This window comes from Aedes aegypti, chromosome 1 (genome assembly GCF_002204515.2).
Source record: "Aedes aegypti strain LVP_AGWG chromosome 1, AaegL5.0 Primary Assembly, whole genome shotgun sequence".
Lineage (NCBI taxonomy): Eukaryota > Metazoa > Arthropoda > Insecta > Diptera > Culicidae > Aedes > Aedes aegypti.
In genome coordinates this window covers 76,496,906-76,516,939 of record NC_035107.1, presented here as the reverse complement: position 1 = coordinate 76,516,939, position 20,034 = coordinate 76,496,906, and the positions used below count along the sequence as shown (strand labels likewise).

At 38.6% G+C, this 20,034-nt stretch overlaps 1 protein-coding gene across 2 annotated transcripts in view; it reads left to right on the top strand.

Annotated features, from left to right (window-relative positions):
- The window catches only part of LOC110675390, a 290,765-nt gene that overhangs the window by 225,317 nt on the left and 45,414 nt on the right, over positions 1–20,034 (top strand). For both annotated transcript variants that reach the window (XM_021840284.1, XM_021840290.1), the window contains exon 4: positions 9,198–9,285. In XM_021840284.1, the coding sequence (XP_021695976.1) occupies positions 9,198–9,285 (88 nt within the window). The remainder of the gene's footprint in view (positions 1–9,197; positions 9,286–20,034) is intronic.

Genomic DNA, 20,034 nt, shown 5'->3' with positions numbered 1-20,034 from the left:
TGAGAAGCAGGCTTTGTCCCAGTGAGAACATTATGCCAAGTAGATAAAGCAGCAGAAACCCTTTGTTTGGTGCTTATAAAATCTAGAGTGATTTTATAGAGTGTACTAAACGATAGCATACCAGCAGTTATAGTACTTTGAAATTCTTTTATTCTTTTCATAGTAATTAAAACAAACTTGGTTAGATATGCCATAATTTTTTGTTTGGGAAATGGTCTTTTAGGTTAATGTGACACATCGTAACAAAAATAACATTTTTGCGTGTCTCAAGGATCAAATTATGTGTCTCTAGAAGATTTGGGGTTGCCAATCAAAAAAATTCCTGAACGCCACAACATATATATACTTAAAGGTCGTCAAAGTTGTACAAATACTGTTTTTATTAATGTTTACATAATAATTAAGATATTATTTATCAAGTTTTCTTGAGACCTTATCCACCAAGCATGCAAAATAGGACTTAAACTTACATTTCAGATATAATTTGGTTCCAATAGCACGATGAAATTAGGATTAAATCGATGTTTTCAACATACTTGCAGTCTCCATACAAAATCGTTCTTTTTTTCATTTGGCAAAATACAATACTTCTCTAAACAATCAAAACATAGCTTTTGAGCAATATTATGAACTTAGTTGATAAGCATTGTTAAACACATGAAGTTTAAAATATGAGGAAAATTAAAAAACAATGGCTAAACAAGTTGGCAAACTTTCATCCAAGCAATGTTGATAGACTCACACTCAAATCTCAATCAATACGCTCTCCCGTGAGAGCAAACTCATTAGAGATCTGCTTCGAAAATCTCACGCATGAGATTTTGATACAAAATCACTCAATCAACTCAAACCGTAAAAAATGATTCAGTCGCAAAACCCGTCGAAAACTCGTGAAACCTGAATGTTGTTGTTTACGTTAGAAAGGATTACTATAATTTTACCAGACTAACAAGAAATTGTTGCCGTGTGTGAGTAAGCTGTGGAAATATGAGACAATGAGTCAAAAAGGTGAGCCAACTCATACATGATTTTTTGACTGCTGAGATGCGTGATTGACAACTCACGCATGGCAAATCTCAAGCGTGAGTTATGAGAAATTGAGTTTTTCGTAACACTGCATCCAAGTTGACTGAAATAGTCAAATTTTGCATTTTCAACAGCCAATATCTCAAAAAAATTACGTGCTATGATATTCTTGAAAACGGCAATGGATTAAACAACACTTGATTAAGTAAATAGCAGTATTTCGGTGCTTGAGACAAAAACGTGTGCCGCAGTGTTATCCGTGTTGTGATTTATATGCTAGGGGAACTGGGGGTAAAATTAACACCCTAAGCAATTTTCATGTTTTCTTGCTTATGAAGCTGTCAGATTCTTTTTCAATTGCTCAGAATTGAAAAAGGATGTTTATGCAATGTAACAAGTTGATATATTGTGATGGAAATATAATTTTATCAACATTATTATAATTTTGAAAATTTCTTTCCACAGAGTCAGTGTTCCAAACACGTGGGTAAATGAACATGTAACGGGGGTAATTTTAACATATACTTGGGGTTAAAATGAACATACAATGGGGGTAATATGAACACATACTTTGGGTAAAATGAACATGTAGTGGGGGCGAAATGGACACCATTCAAATTGAACGGGTTGCGACATGATCCTCGGCAACTAGTACATGATTAATGCATATCTCACAGACATTCCGGGATCGATGGAACGTTTAGCCGTGACCATTTGGATGGCTGTCCATGTCTGTCTTTGTATTTTCTCTGGAAAACTCTCGGCATCTGAAATAAAATCCGGTGGTATTCGTCCTGCTATGGTGTTCACATTACCCCAATCTCGAGTGGTTCCTTTTACTCCCAAAGAATCAACATATTCAAATCATTTGTTCTAAGAATTTGGAAGATAAAAATACTTTAAATTTCCGTCTACTTATCATAAATACTTTAAAGATATGGTGTGTTGTGTTTATACATCATATGAGAAAACGGAGAGGCGTATTTTGTTTTTATTTACTTTTAGAGCTTTTGACAGTTCTAGATCGCTCTAGAGTTGTCGAAATAATTCCTTAGTCTGAGTATTAAGGATGGTGCTGTGTTTTGCATAGATTAAAAGTATCATTACCGTAAACCACAAACCTGTTCATTTTACCCCCCTGTTCATTTTACCCACAGTTTCCCTAGTTTTTTTTTATGATCAAAATATTTGACGTAAGATTTTATTTTGTTTTTGGTATAAAGGGTGTAAGTGTGCATAATTGTACATGTACATGTATGAATGTATGTCTGTATCTTACTTTCGTGGTAGAGCAGAAAGTTGAATTTAAATCACTAGGGTTTCGTTCTACTTCGTCGTAAGAGCTACTATTCGTCGTTTCAAACTTAAAATGTTCCACTACGGCGGGTATTCCAACTTACCTGCAACATAGATTCATTTTCCGAATGTAATTTTGTGAAAGCTCTTATGATTTGTCCACATGTACACCAAAAATGCAATGAAACTACTGTATTTCGATAAATAACTCAAGTTCAATTATCCACTTTTCACTTTTTCACCGAAATCGCATGGACGAACACGATTTGAGAAAAATGCTTAGCGATCGACATCAATCACACCACTTTCGAACACAAGTTTCTTCCCGCCCCCGTGGGTGACTTACTTCGCCGGGCACTTATTTTCACTATGGAAAACCTTCGTACTTTTTCACTGAAGGATTTCATTCCAATCACACGCCGTAAAACTTAATCACCAAACTTTACGAAATTTCCTAAACCGCCGCGTATAATTGAGAATGTAAACAAAGTTTAATCCGTCGTACTGAGAAAAAAGCTTGTGCGCATCAATGTGTGCGCGACGCTCGACGTAAAAATACGGTTCCTTTGATAGTGTTGTTTTCGCTGTACTGTGAGCAAATGCCAGAATTGTACGGTCAAAAGGAATTGTGTTCATATGTTTGGGCTGAATTTTGATGACGAACAATGAATTTTAAAGGAAATTAGTATATTCCATCATGCTGAAGGAATGGAGGGAGATGCCCGTAGATGTATATATTCTAGTAAAACATTTTATTATAGCGTTGATATATTGTGTTTTAACCACTCAATACATCACAGTGAGCCGTAAGTTGTGGGACGAATCTGGAAACTGATTGCGACGGAGTTGAAAACGATACGACGGATTGAGAATACGATAACATGCATTTTCTTTGCATTATTTCCAAAAAGAGATCAAGATTTATCAAAATGTTATTGTACAATGCTAAAGCCGTTTTGAGAAAGAATTGTTTGGCATCGGTTTGTATCAGCATCATTCACTGCAATACTGGGAAATTTGCAGCTCTCACTGATCAATGCTTAATACGATGGATACTAGCACATCACCCTAAATGATTTAGTTTTGGCATGCATCTTTCGCCTCTGAAATTTTTATTCTTTATGTCGCAATTTTTTTATCATGGTACGTCCATAAATTACGTCACGCAAAGTTTTGCCATATTCATCCTCCCTAATTTTCCTCTATATCACTGTTGCGATGGTTCAACCACAAGCAGTGCACTTTATTTCAGAGCAGATCAAAACACATTAAATTTCGATGATCAGCTTGAACTGCAAATATTTATTCATTAAATTATCACTATTTCAACAGTATTCTTACTTACAATTATCAGTGCTTCTATACGCCCCTTTAATTGGTTTCAAACCTTTGTTAAATTAAACTGCTTCTAAATTCACTCTATCTCTTTCAACAACTACTTTACATTCCGTCATTCTACCGGTCAAACAATGTATGCCTTCATCTAGGGTAACCAGCTTTTCCTTCGCGCCAACAATCACACTCTTTGTATGGATTTCAATTTGTATATGGGTAGTCACGTTTCCTTGTAACCCCCTCCTTCCTCTTCTGTACGTGACGTTATTTATGAATTACCCCTCCCCGGAAGTTTTTTTCAACTTGTTTACAATGTAATGGGTCGAAGAGCATGAACATATATTTGATTAATCTCGAAAATATACTTATAGAACAACTACATATGGACGACACACTTTCAAGAACTACCAGAACGTAAATCTCACATCAGCACCATTTTCACTATCAATTCTCTATTGCTAATAAATTTCGATAAATCTCCGCGAACGAACTAAATATTGCATCGAATATTCATACATTACATATGGTAATAGCCAGTACAATATGCCTCCCTCCAAAATCATTTAGTAACCACATAAATCAAACAGCGATTAATATCACATTCAGATAGCTACTGGCGCTACAGGGTGGGAGAAAATCCATCACGGTGTCTCTGGTAGAAAACATTAATATAAAAAAATCAGTATCGATGAAACACCCAGGGGTCCAGATAGCCGTAGCGGTAAACGCGCAGCTATTCAGCAAGATCAAGCTGAGGGTCGTGGGTTCGAATCCCACCGGTCGAGGATCTTTTCGGGTTGGAAAATTTTCTCGACTTCCCAGGGCATAGAGTATCTTCGTATCTGCCACACGAAATACGCATGCAAAAATGGTCATTGGCATAGTAAGCTCTCAGTTAATAACTGTGGAAGTGCTCATAAGAACACTAAGCTGAGAAGCAGGCTCTGTCCCAATGGGGACGTAACGCCAGAAAGAAGAAGAAGAAACACCCACCAAATGAAAGCTTAGGCTTTCCCCTTTCATTTGAGACCGGTTTGAAAATGTTCTATCGGGGGGTCCTGAACATTTTTTTTATTTTAGTAAGAGATACGTACCATAGGTGATCTTCTTCCACCAATAGTATGATACAATGAATCGCTTGTACCGTATGATGACAACTCAATAGAACCGTAGAAGGCCATGACAAATATATCTGGACAAACATTTGAAAAGATACTTGTTTTTAATTATGAATCATGGTTTACGGCCAACCAGCCGAGTGGAAGTTTAACAACTACCGAAAAGCTAAACATTACATATAATTTGCAATTGGATTAGATGGACAAATTGATGTGAAGATTTGCGAAAAAGTTACACATCTTCTCAGTGAGAATCGAACTCACGACTCCCCGATCTCTAGTTGGGACGCGTTACCACTACGCCATGAGAGGACTCAAAAAGAAAAGAGCTGGAGAGGTCTTGAGCCTTTTTTCAGAAACGTTGCTGTTGAGCCCTTTTTAGCTCGCCCATGCAAACTAACACCACTATCAGAAAGATTAGTGTTAGCTCTTCCTGATAGTAGTATTGGTAAGCGTGATCGAGTTGAATTGGGCTCAACAGCGTCTTACAAAGACATTGTTTACCTATGTCGATGTGCCCTTTTTCAATGTTTGTTCAGATTTCCATAAAACAAGCTTGTTTTTGTTTTGGCAGTGTTGCTGTTCAGTTGATTATAAATTCAGTAAATAGTAAAATTGTATATCTTTAATCAAAATTTATTCATTTATACAAAACTAAAATGACTGTAAATAGTATTTAAAATTTTGAATAAAAAAAATGTTTAGAGATTTGAAAGATTTTCAATAAATAACCATTATTTAGATTCAGTTGTATGCTACCGTCTTAAAATTCAAATATCTTTTCATAAGATATTGCTTTTTACGATAAGTAATAACCAAAGCTTTTGAAAACATTTACTCATGGATCATTACGTTACCAATGGTTTCACAGATTGCAAAAAACAACTAAATTGGCATCAATGGTAGGGAAATCGGCGCTGCGTTATAACGCTTCATTGCTTAAGTTGTCGCTTTCTAAGGTGATATAGCGAAAAATTGGTGCTTGTGTCGCGTGACAAGTTTATAAATTCATTGTTTTGGGTCAACATTTTGGTTTACTGATTAGAGGTATGCCTATTAATAATTACAATAAATATATCCCAATTTTGCACCTAATAATAAATATATATATTTACACTACACTCTGTCAGGAGACCTGAAACATGAACCCAAAAAGCCATGAAGACAATCGTTCGAAGATTTGCTTATTGTGTATAAAGAATTTGTGTCTGCAACCGTTATCAGCAATAGTGGTTGATATAATTGAACAGCACATTCTTCACGACATCAGGTTTACAGTCTGGTATTGTCCTACAAAAATATGTCGAGCTTGCACGTTTATTCGTTCAGTAAACAGTTCAAACTTTTGAATATAGCACTGTATAAATATAAATACAATTTAAAACCTACCACTCAAAGCATGTAATGATGTGAGAACAACAATCTCACCAAAACTAAAGGGAAAACGTGGTAGACACAGTAATGCAAAAAGTAAGTGCCAATTGAATTGGTTGGTTGTCGAATCTACACGGTTTACCACCCAACTGAGAATCTTATTCAACTTCTGTGCAACCTAAAAAAACCCATTTGTTCGCTGATGACTTGTTTCTGATTAAAATTGATTTGAGCACCAGATGAGCGTTGCAGTTGAGCAGCTGTCTAAGGGGTGTGGATGTTGCAATCGCCCCAAACATCGCTTTCAAAATCAGCAGACCTAACCAATTAGTTCAGGGGTTTTTAGAGGTAACACATTTGCACTTTGATTTGAATGATAATGCAGAAACTGTAATAACGTAAATGTAAATGCATATAAATGCGTTCAGGGGCCTTCCTTAGCCGAGTGGTTAGAGTCCGCGGCTACAAAGCAAAGCCATGCTGAAGGTGTCTGGGTTAGATTCCCGGTCGGTCCAGAATCTTTTCGTAAAGGAATGTTCCTTGACTTCCCTGGGCATAGAGTATCATCGTACCTGCCACACGATATACGAATGCGAAAATGGCAACATTGGCAAAGAAAGCTCTCAGTTAATAACTGTGGAAGTGCTCATAAGAACACTAAGCTGAGAAACAGGCTCTGTCCCAGTGAGGACGTAATGCCAAGAAGAAGAACGTTCAGTTGATTATGTGACGTCCAAAAAGGGGGGTTGGCCTGGGCAGTTCGATCTGCAAGCGATGGAGAAGGGTTCTTATATTTACCTTGTCGATTATCGAGCATAATTCCGACGTCATCGGGACTCAAGGCCGATGTTAGGATACTGGCGTAAAAATACTGTTGCTGTTTGCTGTTGCTTCTGGCGTTCCAGAAAAATATGGCAATATTGAGAAAATGTGGAAGACACTGTTGCTTTTGAATAATTTTAGGTGCTCCATTGCTGGAGATTTGAAAATCGTCAATCTGTTTTTCGTAATAATGGGAGGTAGTTCAACATTTCCTTGCCCATACTGTACCACACAAAAAAGATTTATCCAATTTAGCTGGTCATCCACGAATACTTTGTCACACACGCGTCCGCGAAATGGAAAAGTCTCGGCTCGGACCATAAACTGGCGAAGCAGTTCTTCAATTGTATTTACTATCCACTGCTCCAAATTGATCCAAATAATGTCGAGGAATAGGCAAGCATCAGCAGTTTGATTGTGTGATTCATAAAGATGACCTTAAAATAGTTCTTTTACCACAGGTGATGATCATCAGTTGCCAACGCCACAACAAAAGTGGATTCACCAGATGAAACTGTCAGAAGCTTTTGAAAAATCGGCATGTTTTGGAAGTGTAATAGGATCTAAGTTTGCTAGCAATTGTAATTTATCGTACTGTTCTGTAAATTATCTCTTTTAAATGAAAAAATGTATTTCAGGCGCTTGATCATTCTGATCAGGTACATAAAAGTTGTTTTCTAACGAGTCTGGATGATAATTTTGCAGAAAAGTTGAGAACTTTTCAAAAACGTGGATTGCTTACCCAATAGCTCGAAGTTCCATATTTCCGCTATTATATCCCGGAGTTTTGTGAAATCACAGGAAATCGTTTGAGCAAATACGGGAAACAAGCCAGTGAAACCGTGCATTTCGATTTTCAAGTTGCTTGGAATCATGTTAAGGTTCCGGAGAACTCCGAAGCATATGATCGACAGCTTCTTTGAGTTGTAGTAATGTACAATAGTGAGCATTTGTAAGCCGTATTATCCGTATTTACTTTATCGATATGTCGTGTATATAATTGGTTTAACAGAATGGTATAATGCCAAATCTAAATCCTTTTTATTAACTGGTTAACTATTCGTAGTACAATTTCTCATGGCTACCTAGATAAGCATGAAAGAAAATGACTGTGTGAACCATAATTAAGAAATCAGTACTGAAAAAACGGCATTGTACTGTTTTGAAAAAAATGTTCAGGACCCCCCGATAGAACATTTCCAAACAGGTCTCAAATGAAAGGGGAAAGCCTAAGCTTTCATTTGGTGGATGTTTTAGCGATACTGATTTTTTTTATATTAATTTTGTTCTACCAGAGACACCGTGCCATACGATGTGGAAATGCGCAAGTTTCGAAGTTGTCATCATTATTAAGTGGAACCATACCCACAAACCCCTGCAACCTCCAGCTTTCGAGCCACCCCTTATCTTTGACCCCATTTGATCCCTATTTTCCAGCGCAGCGTACCAACTTCCGATCCAATTTCAAAAACCTACACACAAACACATCCACATTTCGGCAACGGGAGCTGGATACTGGAGAGAGATGATATAATGTGAATTAACGTGATTAGATTTCATCCGGAACGAACCGAAACGATGCTATCATTGTGTATCGAATATAAATCACTGCACGGAACATGCGGATGGGGCCTTCCTTAGCCAAGTGGCTAGTGTCCGCGGCTACAGAGTGAAGCCATGCTTAAGATATCTGGGTGCAATTTCCCTCACTTCTCTGGGCAAATATTATAATCGTACCTGACACACGATATATGAATGCAGAATGGAAACTTTGACAAAGAAAAGCTCTCAGTTAATAACTGTGGAAGTGTTCTTAGCTCAACTAAGCTGCGAAGCAGGCTCAGTTCCAGTAGAGACGTAATGCCGAGAAGAAGAACATACGGATGACGTGAGGAGCAGATGGATGGATTCATGGGAAATGGGTAAACGGTTGAAGGAGGTAGTGCGGTTACGGTTCCATGGTTGCTTCCTCGTATCGAATTTCACAATATCACGTGCCCCAGCTGAGCTATGAGTGAGCACGTCACTCGATGTTACCGATCAAACTCAGTGGCGAAATGGAGCGATTTCGATTTGCGATAACGCCAACAACGTTACAATAAATTGACTGATTCAAAGCATTTTCCCTTCGTTTAAACACATGAAATAAAGTGCGAAATGACCAATGGTCACATTTGAAGACACCTAAATTGAAAAATAAATATTTTCCTCTTTCTCCCATTACAGACGAGTCACTGACCTGCAATGTATGTGACCGAGCATTTCACTGTCACCGGCAGTTGGCATCCCACCAGCAGAAGAAACGACATTTCGGGTAAGTGGACAGATCAGTGAGATGAGAATTGTTTTTTTTTTTTTTTTCAACATTGTGTGACAACGGATGCGGCTATGGGCTGGCGATATCCGGAAATGTCAAACGAAGCCTAACGATTGCTGTCGTCTATCTACTCGATAAGAATCAAAGAGGGGTTTCTTCAACAGTAACAGTAAGAAATGGGATTCTGGAAGGACCAATCTGATGATGATGTTATCATCATGAAAAGATTCTGTAGCTTCATTAAAGCGCTTAGTTCGCATCGTACGGACTTTAATTCTTGCTGTTGACGAAATATTCTGTGTTTAAGTATAATTTCTAACATTACATCAATTTCCATATCTATATTTTCTGTGTTAGGAATCACTATTATCCTAATTTATTGAAACTATATTGAAATTCATTTAACAGCTACTTATTATTATTTATTTTTTCTTTCTTTACTTGTGAAACTTTCAGCCCGAGGCTGGTTCGTCTCTGTCAGCATTTTTTTTCTACATTGGAAATATTTCATTCTCCATACCGTTTTTGTTATTCAAGATTTATTCATTATATCCGAATATCACCCTCGAGTGCAATGTTGAACAGTAAATTCTAAAGTGCGTCTCACTGCTTCAATCCATCTAACGTCACGAACGAGGTTGAAACCACGTCTGCAATCCAAACACTTAATTTCGAACCATCCTGCGTAGCACACATCAACCTAGTTAGTTTCACCGGAAAACCATGTTTAGAAATTATCTGCACACAGCTCATTTCTTTTCACTGAGTCGTACGCCGTAATAAACAGATGATGAAATAGCAAATTATACTCCCGGAAATTATCTAGGATCATTTGCAAGGTAAACATCTGGTCCATTGTCGAGCGGCCCTAAAAAAACAGCTTGATATTTGCCAACAAAGGTCTCCTCGAGCAGTCTAAGCAGGTCCGTCCCACTCGGGCTCAGATTGGGTACCACTTCTAGTACTGCATTTGGTCCCTCGTTAGTGCAAAAGGTACCCAAGTTTGACAGATCGCAGTACACTTTGCACGGCATTCTAGATTACCTTATGAGCCATAAAATTTTGGGCAACTGCGAGGGACATGGAGGTCTTTAATGGGTCTTTGGTCTAAGTCTGTGAAACAGGATACGCGACAGAGTTTTGTACGCCGAATTTAGCAGAGTAATCCCTCTGTAATTGGCCCATTCCAGTCTGTTCCTTTACCCGTAGATTGGGCGAATGAGGCCATCTAAGCAGCCGGTGGGCAATTCTTCGTCCTCCCATACCTTCTGAAGTACTCGGCGGATCGACTGGTAAAGCTTGAAAAGCTCGACCGGGATCTCGTCCTTCCTAGCAGCCTTACAGTTCTTCAGCTCGCTGACCTCTTTAACCTCCCCTATGGTCGGTGGGTCCACAAGTTTATCGTCATCATCAATGTTCATCATGTTTCTCGTTACATTACCATTTTCACCGTTCAACAATAGATTACCTGCTTCGCTCTTGCCCACAGTTGATCAGCAGAAGTTTTCCCGTTTTATTTTGCATGGGGAAAGGTATCTATCTTCAAATTTCTCATAAATGAAAGCAACTATCGAAAAAATATTTGGCAGGCTTGATAGCCATCATCATTGCGCACAACCGGTACCAATTAACATAAACAATTCGTTAGATGCATTTGGCCATACAAACATTTTTCGCGTTACCTTTAAGCGATTTTTCGTGCATAGACACTAGCGCATGTGAGGGATTCCACGGAGGCATGCAAGTCGATTCTGATCGACCATTTCAAAAATATCTGAAACTTTGCACAGTTTTTCAGTTCCATCTAAATCGTCATTTTCCGATATCAAATCTTCAAGTTGAGTCACGACTAACTTTTCAAAAGGGTGTATGTGAAAATGGTTCAAAAATATTCAAAAAGCTGCACAGCAAAAACGGTTCGTTCGATTGTTAGACAACTAAAGAAACAAAGTTAGACAATTAAATAAAGATTCCAAAAAAAATACACACAGTAAAAAAAGTTTAATTCCTCACGACTTTATTAAAACAGAGCAATCCCGCTTTTTAAAAAATACGAAAAATACATTACAAGATGGTGAATTTTTAGTCATTTGTGATTTTTCTGAAAACTATAGCTTTGTATTGCAAGATGAAGTGCAGGCCCATCACTGGAACGTACAACAAACTACAATTCATCCATTCGTTATTTATTTCAATGGAAGTACGCAAATTGAACATTTTAGTTTTATTGTAATTTCCGAAGATTTAAGACACGACTCAGTATCTGTAAATTTGATCATTGCCAAAATGATTAACTTTTTACGCGTTGATAAGGATAAAGAAATCAGAAAGATATATTTCATGTCTGATGGAGCAGCATCGCAGTACAAAAACCGTAAGAATTTTTCGAGCCTATGTCAATTTAAATCAAAGTACGGAATTGATGCAGAATGGCATTTCTTTGCTACGTCACATGGCAAAGGTCATTGTGATGCTATTGGAGGAACCATAAAGCGCATGGCCACAAGAGCAAGTTTAGCCAAAGAACGTGAGCATCCAATTAAAACTTCAAAAGAACTATTTGATTGGGCGAATCGCAGAAAAGAAGAAGATTTAACAAAATTATCATTTTGTTTTACTACTACTGAAGAGTACGAATTAACGGCATCAGAGCTCAGCGAGCAATATAATAACGCGAAAACGATCCAAGGAACCCAAAAATTTCACTGTTTCATTCCATTGTCAGAAAATAAAATTAAAGCAAAACTATACTCGAACTGTACTGATAATGATGCAAAAGTGTTCGATATTGTAAAATAAATTGAATAACAATAAATAAATAAATAAGTATTAATAAAATGTTTTCATGATCTCATAACGCATACCCAAATCAGAAACTTTTAAAGTTTATATATAACATTTAGAAACTCATCGATCATACTCTAAAAAAAATATCCTGGTAAAAAAAAAATTATTTTCGTGTAATCTGTTAATTCATTTTAATTTATACATATATACATATACATATAATATTTATACATATACATAATATTTATACATATAATATATATAATACTAATGAATACATGAAAACGACTTGTTTAATTCACGCAAGGCCCTTAACAATAAAATCAGCAACAAACTGCGGTTCCCGTAATAATTTACACCGAAAAAATTTTTTTTTTCTACTAAATGTGAAAATTGTGACATGTTTGAAATGTCATAACTTTTTTGTTTATTGGCTTACCATCACCAAATTTTTATGGTAGATAGCTTATATAATGGACCGTTTTCCCTCAAAAAATTACGTTGGTATTCCGATAGGGTTTTGAGATATTTGAGTTTTTGTGTCAAAAATTATGTTTTTAACTGCAAAAAAATTTTTTTTTACTGTGTGTATTTTGGAATCTTTATTTAGTTGTCTAACTTTGTTTCTTTAGTTGTCTAACAATCAAACGAACCGTTTTTGCTGTGCAGCTTTTTGAATATTTTTGAACCATTTTCACATACACCCTTTTGAAAAGTTAGTCGTGACTCAACTTGAAGATTTGATATCGGAAAATGACGATTTAGATGGAACTGGAAAACTGTGCAAAGTTTCAGCTCAATAGAAAAAAATGAATTAAAAAATTTACCAAATTTTGGTGCTGTTGCTTGGAATCACTCATGTGTGTTACTATGTGACGAGTAGCGAATCAGGGCATGCATGTAACCCATTGCTGAAAGTGCTTCTTCCACCTGGTAGCCACCGCCGTTTTATCGGTTAGCAAATTCCCTCTTCGATCATTGCACATGGCGGGCACTGGTACGGTATTGTGATGCGCGTCATGGGCCGTTACATAAAGTCTCCGCATATCGTTCCGGTTCATGCTATCTTGCGCTTCATCTAATACACTTTCTTCGTGCTGCGTTTTCTTTCTGTGGTGAATTCGCTTTTGTTTGGCTCTCGCTGCCTTGTTACTGGTATACGACTTCTGGCGACATCCTTCATGTCTGTCACTCTCTGGCTCTCTCTTCGAACCAGTCGTTTTGTCTTCGTCGTTGACCAGTGCCAATCACATCCCGCGCCGTTGTTGTCACAGCTTCGTGGATATGGTCCCACAGGCTGTCGACATCTCTAGAAACGTTGATTCTTCCCAACTTCTGGCGGTTCTGTGCAGCTACCCCATCAGTCAACAAGTCTATTTGGAAGCAGCTGTCGTTGTGCTAGGTTGTCGCCAGGTGTGTTTGCGGATATTCTTTCGTGCGAAGCAGATACCTGTTGATTGCCATCCCTCTAGCAGCAACGAAGGTTGCTAGCCGCACTCCATTATCATTGGTAACGGAACGGTGGCTTTCCGTTCCAATGACGGGTCGGAAGAAGTCTTCTATCCCGATCTGCGCATTTGCGTCGCCGATGAATATCTTGACATCTCCGTAGGGCCATTGTTGTGAAAAACCCAATTTCTCATAACTCACGCTTGAGATTTTTCATGCGTGAGTTGTCAATCACGCAACTCAGCAGTCAAAAAATCATGGATGAGTTGGCTCACTTTAGTGACTCATTGTCTCGTATTTATACAGTTTACTCACACACGACAATAATATCTTGTTAGTCTGCTAAAATAAAAGTAATCCTTTCTAACGTTAACAACAACATTCGGGTTTCACGAGTTTTTGATGGGTTTTGCGACTGGATCATTTTTTACGGTTTGAGTTGATTGAGTGATTATGCATCAATATCTCAAGCGTGAGATTTGCGAAGCAGATCTCTAATGAGTTTGCTCTCACGGGAGAGCGAATTGATTGAGATTTGAGTGTGAGTCTATCAACACTGCGTAGGGCTTATCGTTCGTTGGCGCATATATGCTGATCAGGCTGTAGTTGAAGAGCTTGCCCTTCATTCTCAACACACAGATTCGGTCGCTTACCGGTTTGCACCGAATAGCTCGCTTCATCTGCTTCCCAATCACTATGAAGCCAACGTTCTGCTCTGTCGCCGCCGCTGTAGTAGATGTTTTCGGTTTTCAGCCAGCGTATTTCCTGGGTAGTTGCCTCGTTCACGCCGAAATTCCGCAGTTCACGAGCCAGGAGCCCAACACGCGCGGGCTTATTCAAAGTTCTCACGTTCCAAGATTCGACTTAAATTCAATTCAATTCAATTCAGTCAATAGTTGTCCTTTATTCGTTTTCGGGTATGTTGCCGTAAAAACAATCCGTTTACTCGGCTTTTACCATTTTTGGTTGGTGAAGAGTCTTCGATAGGCCACCTAACCAGGGTTGCGCTACCTACATCGTGCTAGAGGAGCTGCCTCCTCGGTGCTGACACGATACAGCATTGTCTGTTTGTTATTTACACGGTCATAGCCATCACAACCATCAACCTTTATCAAGGCCTTGAACCTGTAGCTCGGGTTCTCAATAGTTTCAAGTTCTTTCGGACATGCTACTATGGTGAGCTGTCATTCGCAAGCGGTGTAGAAACATGGTATCTTCCTATACCATTTAATTCCAGTAGAGTTTGTATCCTTTGACAGATACGCGTATTTCGACCTCAACTGTAAGGCCGTCTTCAGTTTCGTGTGCTAGAAGTCGAGTCTAGTACACGACACTGAAGACGGCCTTACAGTTGAGGTCGAAATACGCGTATCTGTCAAAGGATACAAACTCTAGTGGAATTAAATGGAATAGTTCTAAATTCGGTTTTTTCATCTACTTATAGCCCAGACAACCGGAATGTACTTATAACGGAATCACCATTTGCGTTATGCGATGCTTATATGTAAAAAGTTACACGTATAAGATGGTGCGAAAAGGCCTTATACGTACATAAGTGGAGGCGATATTCGTGCATTTTAACATGATGAAAAATAGCATGCAATGCGAGTGTATCGATTTTGTTGCGAACTAATCCGTACTCTTAGGCGACTTTATTTATGATAACAAAGTACATTTGACACCTGCTACGGATTCATCCGACTTACTTTGTACGAGTATACGGGACGAAACAAAATGTACATATGAACTCAGAAAATAACGTTTTATGCGAGGAAACCCAACGATCAAACGATTTCATTCACCATGTAGTGCGGGTGTGATGTAATTTGTATAAATAAACGACTTTATTCGTAAACTGTTATGCGACTTCTGGTTGTCTGGGAGGTATTCTACTAAACATCTCGAAAATTTATTATCATGGTATCTTCGGCAAAATTGTGAAAAAGCTCAAGGGCATTCTAATCTAATGACAGGGTTTTTAATTCCGATTTCTTCCACTAGGTTGCACTGTAAGCATAAAATAATTAAATATTTTGAGCTGCTTTGTCAGCAGCTCTTGCCGGCATCACCATGCTTCTCTTATGTTACAATAAGGGACTGTCCATTATCCACGTGATCATTTTTTGGTATTACAAGTGGAGTGTGGATTTTGGCATTGCAGTGTGGATCGCAGGATTCCAGTGTGGATATTGAAATTCCAGTGTGAATCCTGGTATCCAGTTTGGGTCCTGGAATTTTAACATGGGTGAGGGTGGGTGAGAAACCCTAAAAATTCAGTAAGGATCTTGAGATTCCAGAAAGGTTTTTGGGATTCCAGTGTGGATCTTGGAATTCTAATGTGGATCTTGCGAACTATGTGTGAATCCTGGGATTGGGATATGGGTCCTTGGTTTCCTAGGTGAATCCTGGGATTCTAGTATGGGTCCGGTGTGAATCCTAGGATACCAGTATAGATATTGGGAATCCAGTATGGATTTTGACTGTTGAATATGGATGCTTGGATTCCAGTGTGGATCCTAAAATTCCAGTGAGGATTCTATTTTTCCAAATTGGATGCTGGTATTCCAGTGAAGGTTCAGGCATTCCAGTGGAAATTATCAAATGGGAATCCCAACACTCCTGTGAAAATCTTGGGCTTGTAGTGGCAAACCTGAGAGAGTTATGTTGAAATACTTTGCAAATGTTGTGTAAATATTGCTAAAATAGTGTGCAAACTGTTGAAAATAAACCCGATTCTGTTTTTGCACAGTCCAAAATTTCAAAACCATGCAAAAAAGTAACATCATTTCTCGGCGTTTCCATGCAAAAACAGAATCGGGTGTACATTGGGAATCTTACAGGAAAGCTGGGAGTCTTGTGAATGTTCTGTGGAAATTCTGAAAGGGTCCGGTGTGAGTTTAGGAAATCCAGTGAGAGTTACGTGAAAAACAATTAGCATTTCTGAGCAAATTCCATGGAAATATTTTGATAATTATGTAAAAATCCCATAAGTTCATGTGAGAATTCTCGGAGAACTTTATGCGAAACCTTTGGGAATTCTGTAGGAATTATATTGAAATACAACTGGAAATTGTTAGAGTCCTATGCTGCTCATAATTGCATATTTGTAACATTCGACAAAAGTAGGCATTGAGTAAATGGATTAAGCTTTGTGAACTCTTGAAAACGTTCTGGAAATCAAGTCTGGAGTTTGAAATCGAGTCTAGTACATGACATTGACGACGGCCAATTAAGGTCCTAATACGTGTATCTGTCAAAGAACACACATTTTATATGAAAATAAATTGCTTTGCAGTAGTAGCATTCCGATTAGTAATGGAAAGTGATAAAAAAGTTAATTATGTACTTATTGTAGTATTCTTACACAATATGTACAAGTTGTCTTCAAATCCTAAACATTCTAAAAAAAAACTATCTATTTTAGGAAATGTTTAACACAATGTCTCCAACGAAGCGCTAACCCACTCTCCCTCCCGCTACATAATCAAGTGAGATTCTTTCAGTGACACCTCTGGCAAACAGAAAGTACTTTCCAATTTACAAGCTTAGTCAGCGCTTTATCTGTTTAACTGATTTTCAAACGTTTGCACAGCAACTAGCACCAGTCGAATAAAAGGTACCTGATAGTCTTCCTCCGAGCACACTGAATGGATACCTACTACTACTGCTGCTTCACTATTCATAGCAGAACGTGCAGATAGTTTAATGAAAATTGTTCCTCAAGTATTTCAATTTTAAATACAACTTCTCACTTCAGGGTCCACACCCCCGCATACGTCTTGCTGGGAAGACTGCTCAAGAAACCAACTTTCGAGTCTTTTTTCTTGGTATCTGACGACGACAACGACGACAGTAAAGTAAAGACGTGCGATGTTCGCTGAGGTCTTCCATGCTTCTCGAGTCACATATCTTTCGCTGTCGTACATCAGCAGTTTTCAATCTTATTTCCAACCGCAAAGCACTTAAGTTATTTAATTACGGTGGATTCGAATAAATTTATCTGCATAATGATGAATGAAATTCACATAACGTAAAACGAAGTTACTTTGATAGTTTTTTGGACACACTCTGGGTTTAAACAATAATTGAGTTTAGTCAATAAAATAATTAGTTCCAGTACTTTTTTTAATATAAAACTTGCAATATTTGTATTTTCAAGTGAAATATTCGAGAACTATTCAAAAACATGATCAATGTTACCCCGGATTACGGTGCTAATAATCATGTGAACACTAACCAATGCACAGTGCAAACATTAGGTCAAACGTGTGGGAAATACTGCAGCAGAACACCGAAACTTGGATCAAGAAAGCAACTCTATTCCGGCGAAACCGAACGAGCGAAAGTAACCATTTTTTGGAAGCGACTCAAGTCGAAGAAACAATTTCTTCCAATTTGGGAGTGGTGGGGCCAAAGTTGGGGATCCGGTCTCGGTTACATAACTCTGAGATATTAGCCCTCCCGTTTCTCATCCCCTCTCCATTCTGGACACAAATTTAACATCACCTTTCGCGAGCAGTCGAGACGTCGCGAGAATATGTACTGGAAAAACTTTTGCGGCTGAATGTTTCTTCAGGAGCTTTCCCTAATTGTCGTCACAGCAGTCGCGGTTGCTGGTTGTTTGGGACTTTACTTACCGTTTTGATATGGTAATGGAAAACTTACGGTGACACTCGGTACTCTTCGTCTCATAAAACGTAGTAGCATTTTAGCATTTCTTTGCTTTATGGCAGTTTTATCAGTTTTAACGGTGTAGACGTAAAGTTGCGATGACATGTCGAGTGAAGCGTGTGAAGATGAGGAACAGTGGGAATAGGGTTAGGCAAGGATTTTCTTTTCACGGTTGGTAAGGATTCAAATGGGGTCAAGTGTCAGCATTTGGTCGCAAATACACCTGGACCTACCCGAGCAGAAGAAAATTGCTAGTGAATACCTCATTGAAGTATTCCATACCAGATAATAAACAATACTTTCTACCTGTATAAAGTATTAAAGAGCCCTTAGCCTTTCATTCGTCGCACAGTTTGTCACTGTCAGAATCACCTCGCTGCTACTGTGTACGATAAGCGAGGTTTTTGCACCACTGTTTTAGGTATCAGGTATCAGGTATCAGAAGGCAGGCTCCAAAGGCACGTTCCCCACCAGTTGGGAGATTTGTGCCATCGCCATATTTGAGCCTATTTCATCATCTACCCGATGGGAGAGGAAAGGGAAGGGAAAGTTGGGAGGAAATAGGAGTGGGGTCCCTTGAAGAGGGAAGATCGCATAAGCGAAATAAGAGCATGTAGCTCCATACCACAATGGGTTCGAACAGCGCCCTTAAAAGGGCACTGCAAAACGCATGAGCGTAAAGAGAGCCTATAGCTCATTACCACAGCGGGTTAAGAATAACAGAATGTCCTGAAGATTCAGGCTTCTGAATTCAGTTTCACTTAATAAGTGTTTACCAAGTAATTGGAATCGCATTTGCGCAAAAACTGGACATCAGGTGATACGAAGTTCCATAATCGGAATCACAACTATCACACACAAATGATTCAGCATGCTGAATATTTGCAATGTGATAGTTGAGTCGACAGTGGCCTGTCAACGCTCTGACCAAGACACTGCAATTCTGCTTTGACAGATTTGTTAAATACTTTGCCACCCTTGGAGATGGCTCAGTAATGTACAATTTTGTTTGACGACACGACTCCAAACTACACCCGATTCTGTTTTTGCACGGATTTTTTTTACACGGCCGTGCAAAAAAAGTTGCCATACAAAATTTTTTGCCAAAACCTTATTTTTACATGAAACGTCGAGAAATGGTGTTACTTTTTTTACACGGTTTTTGAAATTTTGAACTGAAAACTTTTTTTGCACGGTACGCATCCCCCGTGCAAAAACAGAATCGGGTGTATTCCAATATTGCTTGTGCTGAGTTGCCGCTCAAGAATTTATCTGAAGCTTCACCCAGCACTTCGAAATTGGAATAGCAGGCTCAGGGCCAATGAAGTCATGCGATGCTCCATCGCGAGCTAGCTCATCAGCCAATTCATTTCCAACGATGGAAGAATGGCCAGGTACCCATACAAGGTGTACAGAGTTGACTGAATTCAGTTCCTCAATTTGAGTTCGACATGCGATAACAAGCTTCGTCATTGAGTTGGCCGAAGCGAGAGCTTTTATAGCAGCTTGACCATCAGTGTAACATACTATATTGTTTGACATACTTCTTTCCAAATACCCAGACGTCCACTCCTCCCTTGAAGGGAATTGTGTGGTAAATGTCCTGTAAGGAAAGTGACAAGCAATTGTGAGATCACTTGGAGCAAGGACAATTTTGTCCCAATTCACCAAAAGTGGAAACAACGAAGTGTGTGTAGATCTACGTTTCACTGGATTTTTCTCCAGTAGATCCAGTACCCATAAACGGTAAGAGCAAGAAAGTGTTTCTTGTTTGAGATATATGTGTAGTGGCGCAATGTCGAAAATGGCCTCAAGCGCTGCTGTGGGAGTTGTAGAGAA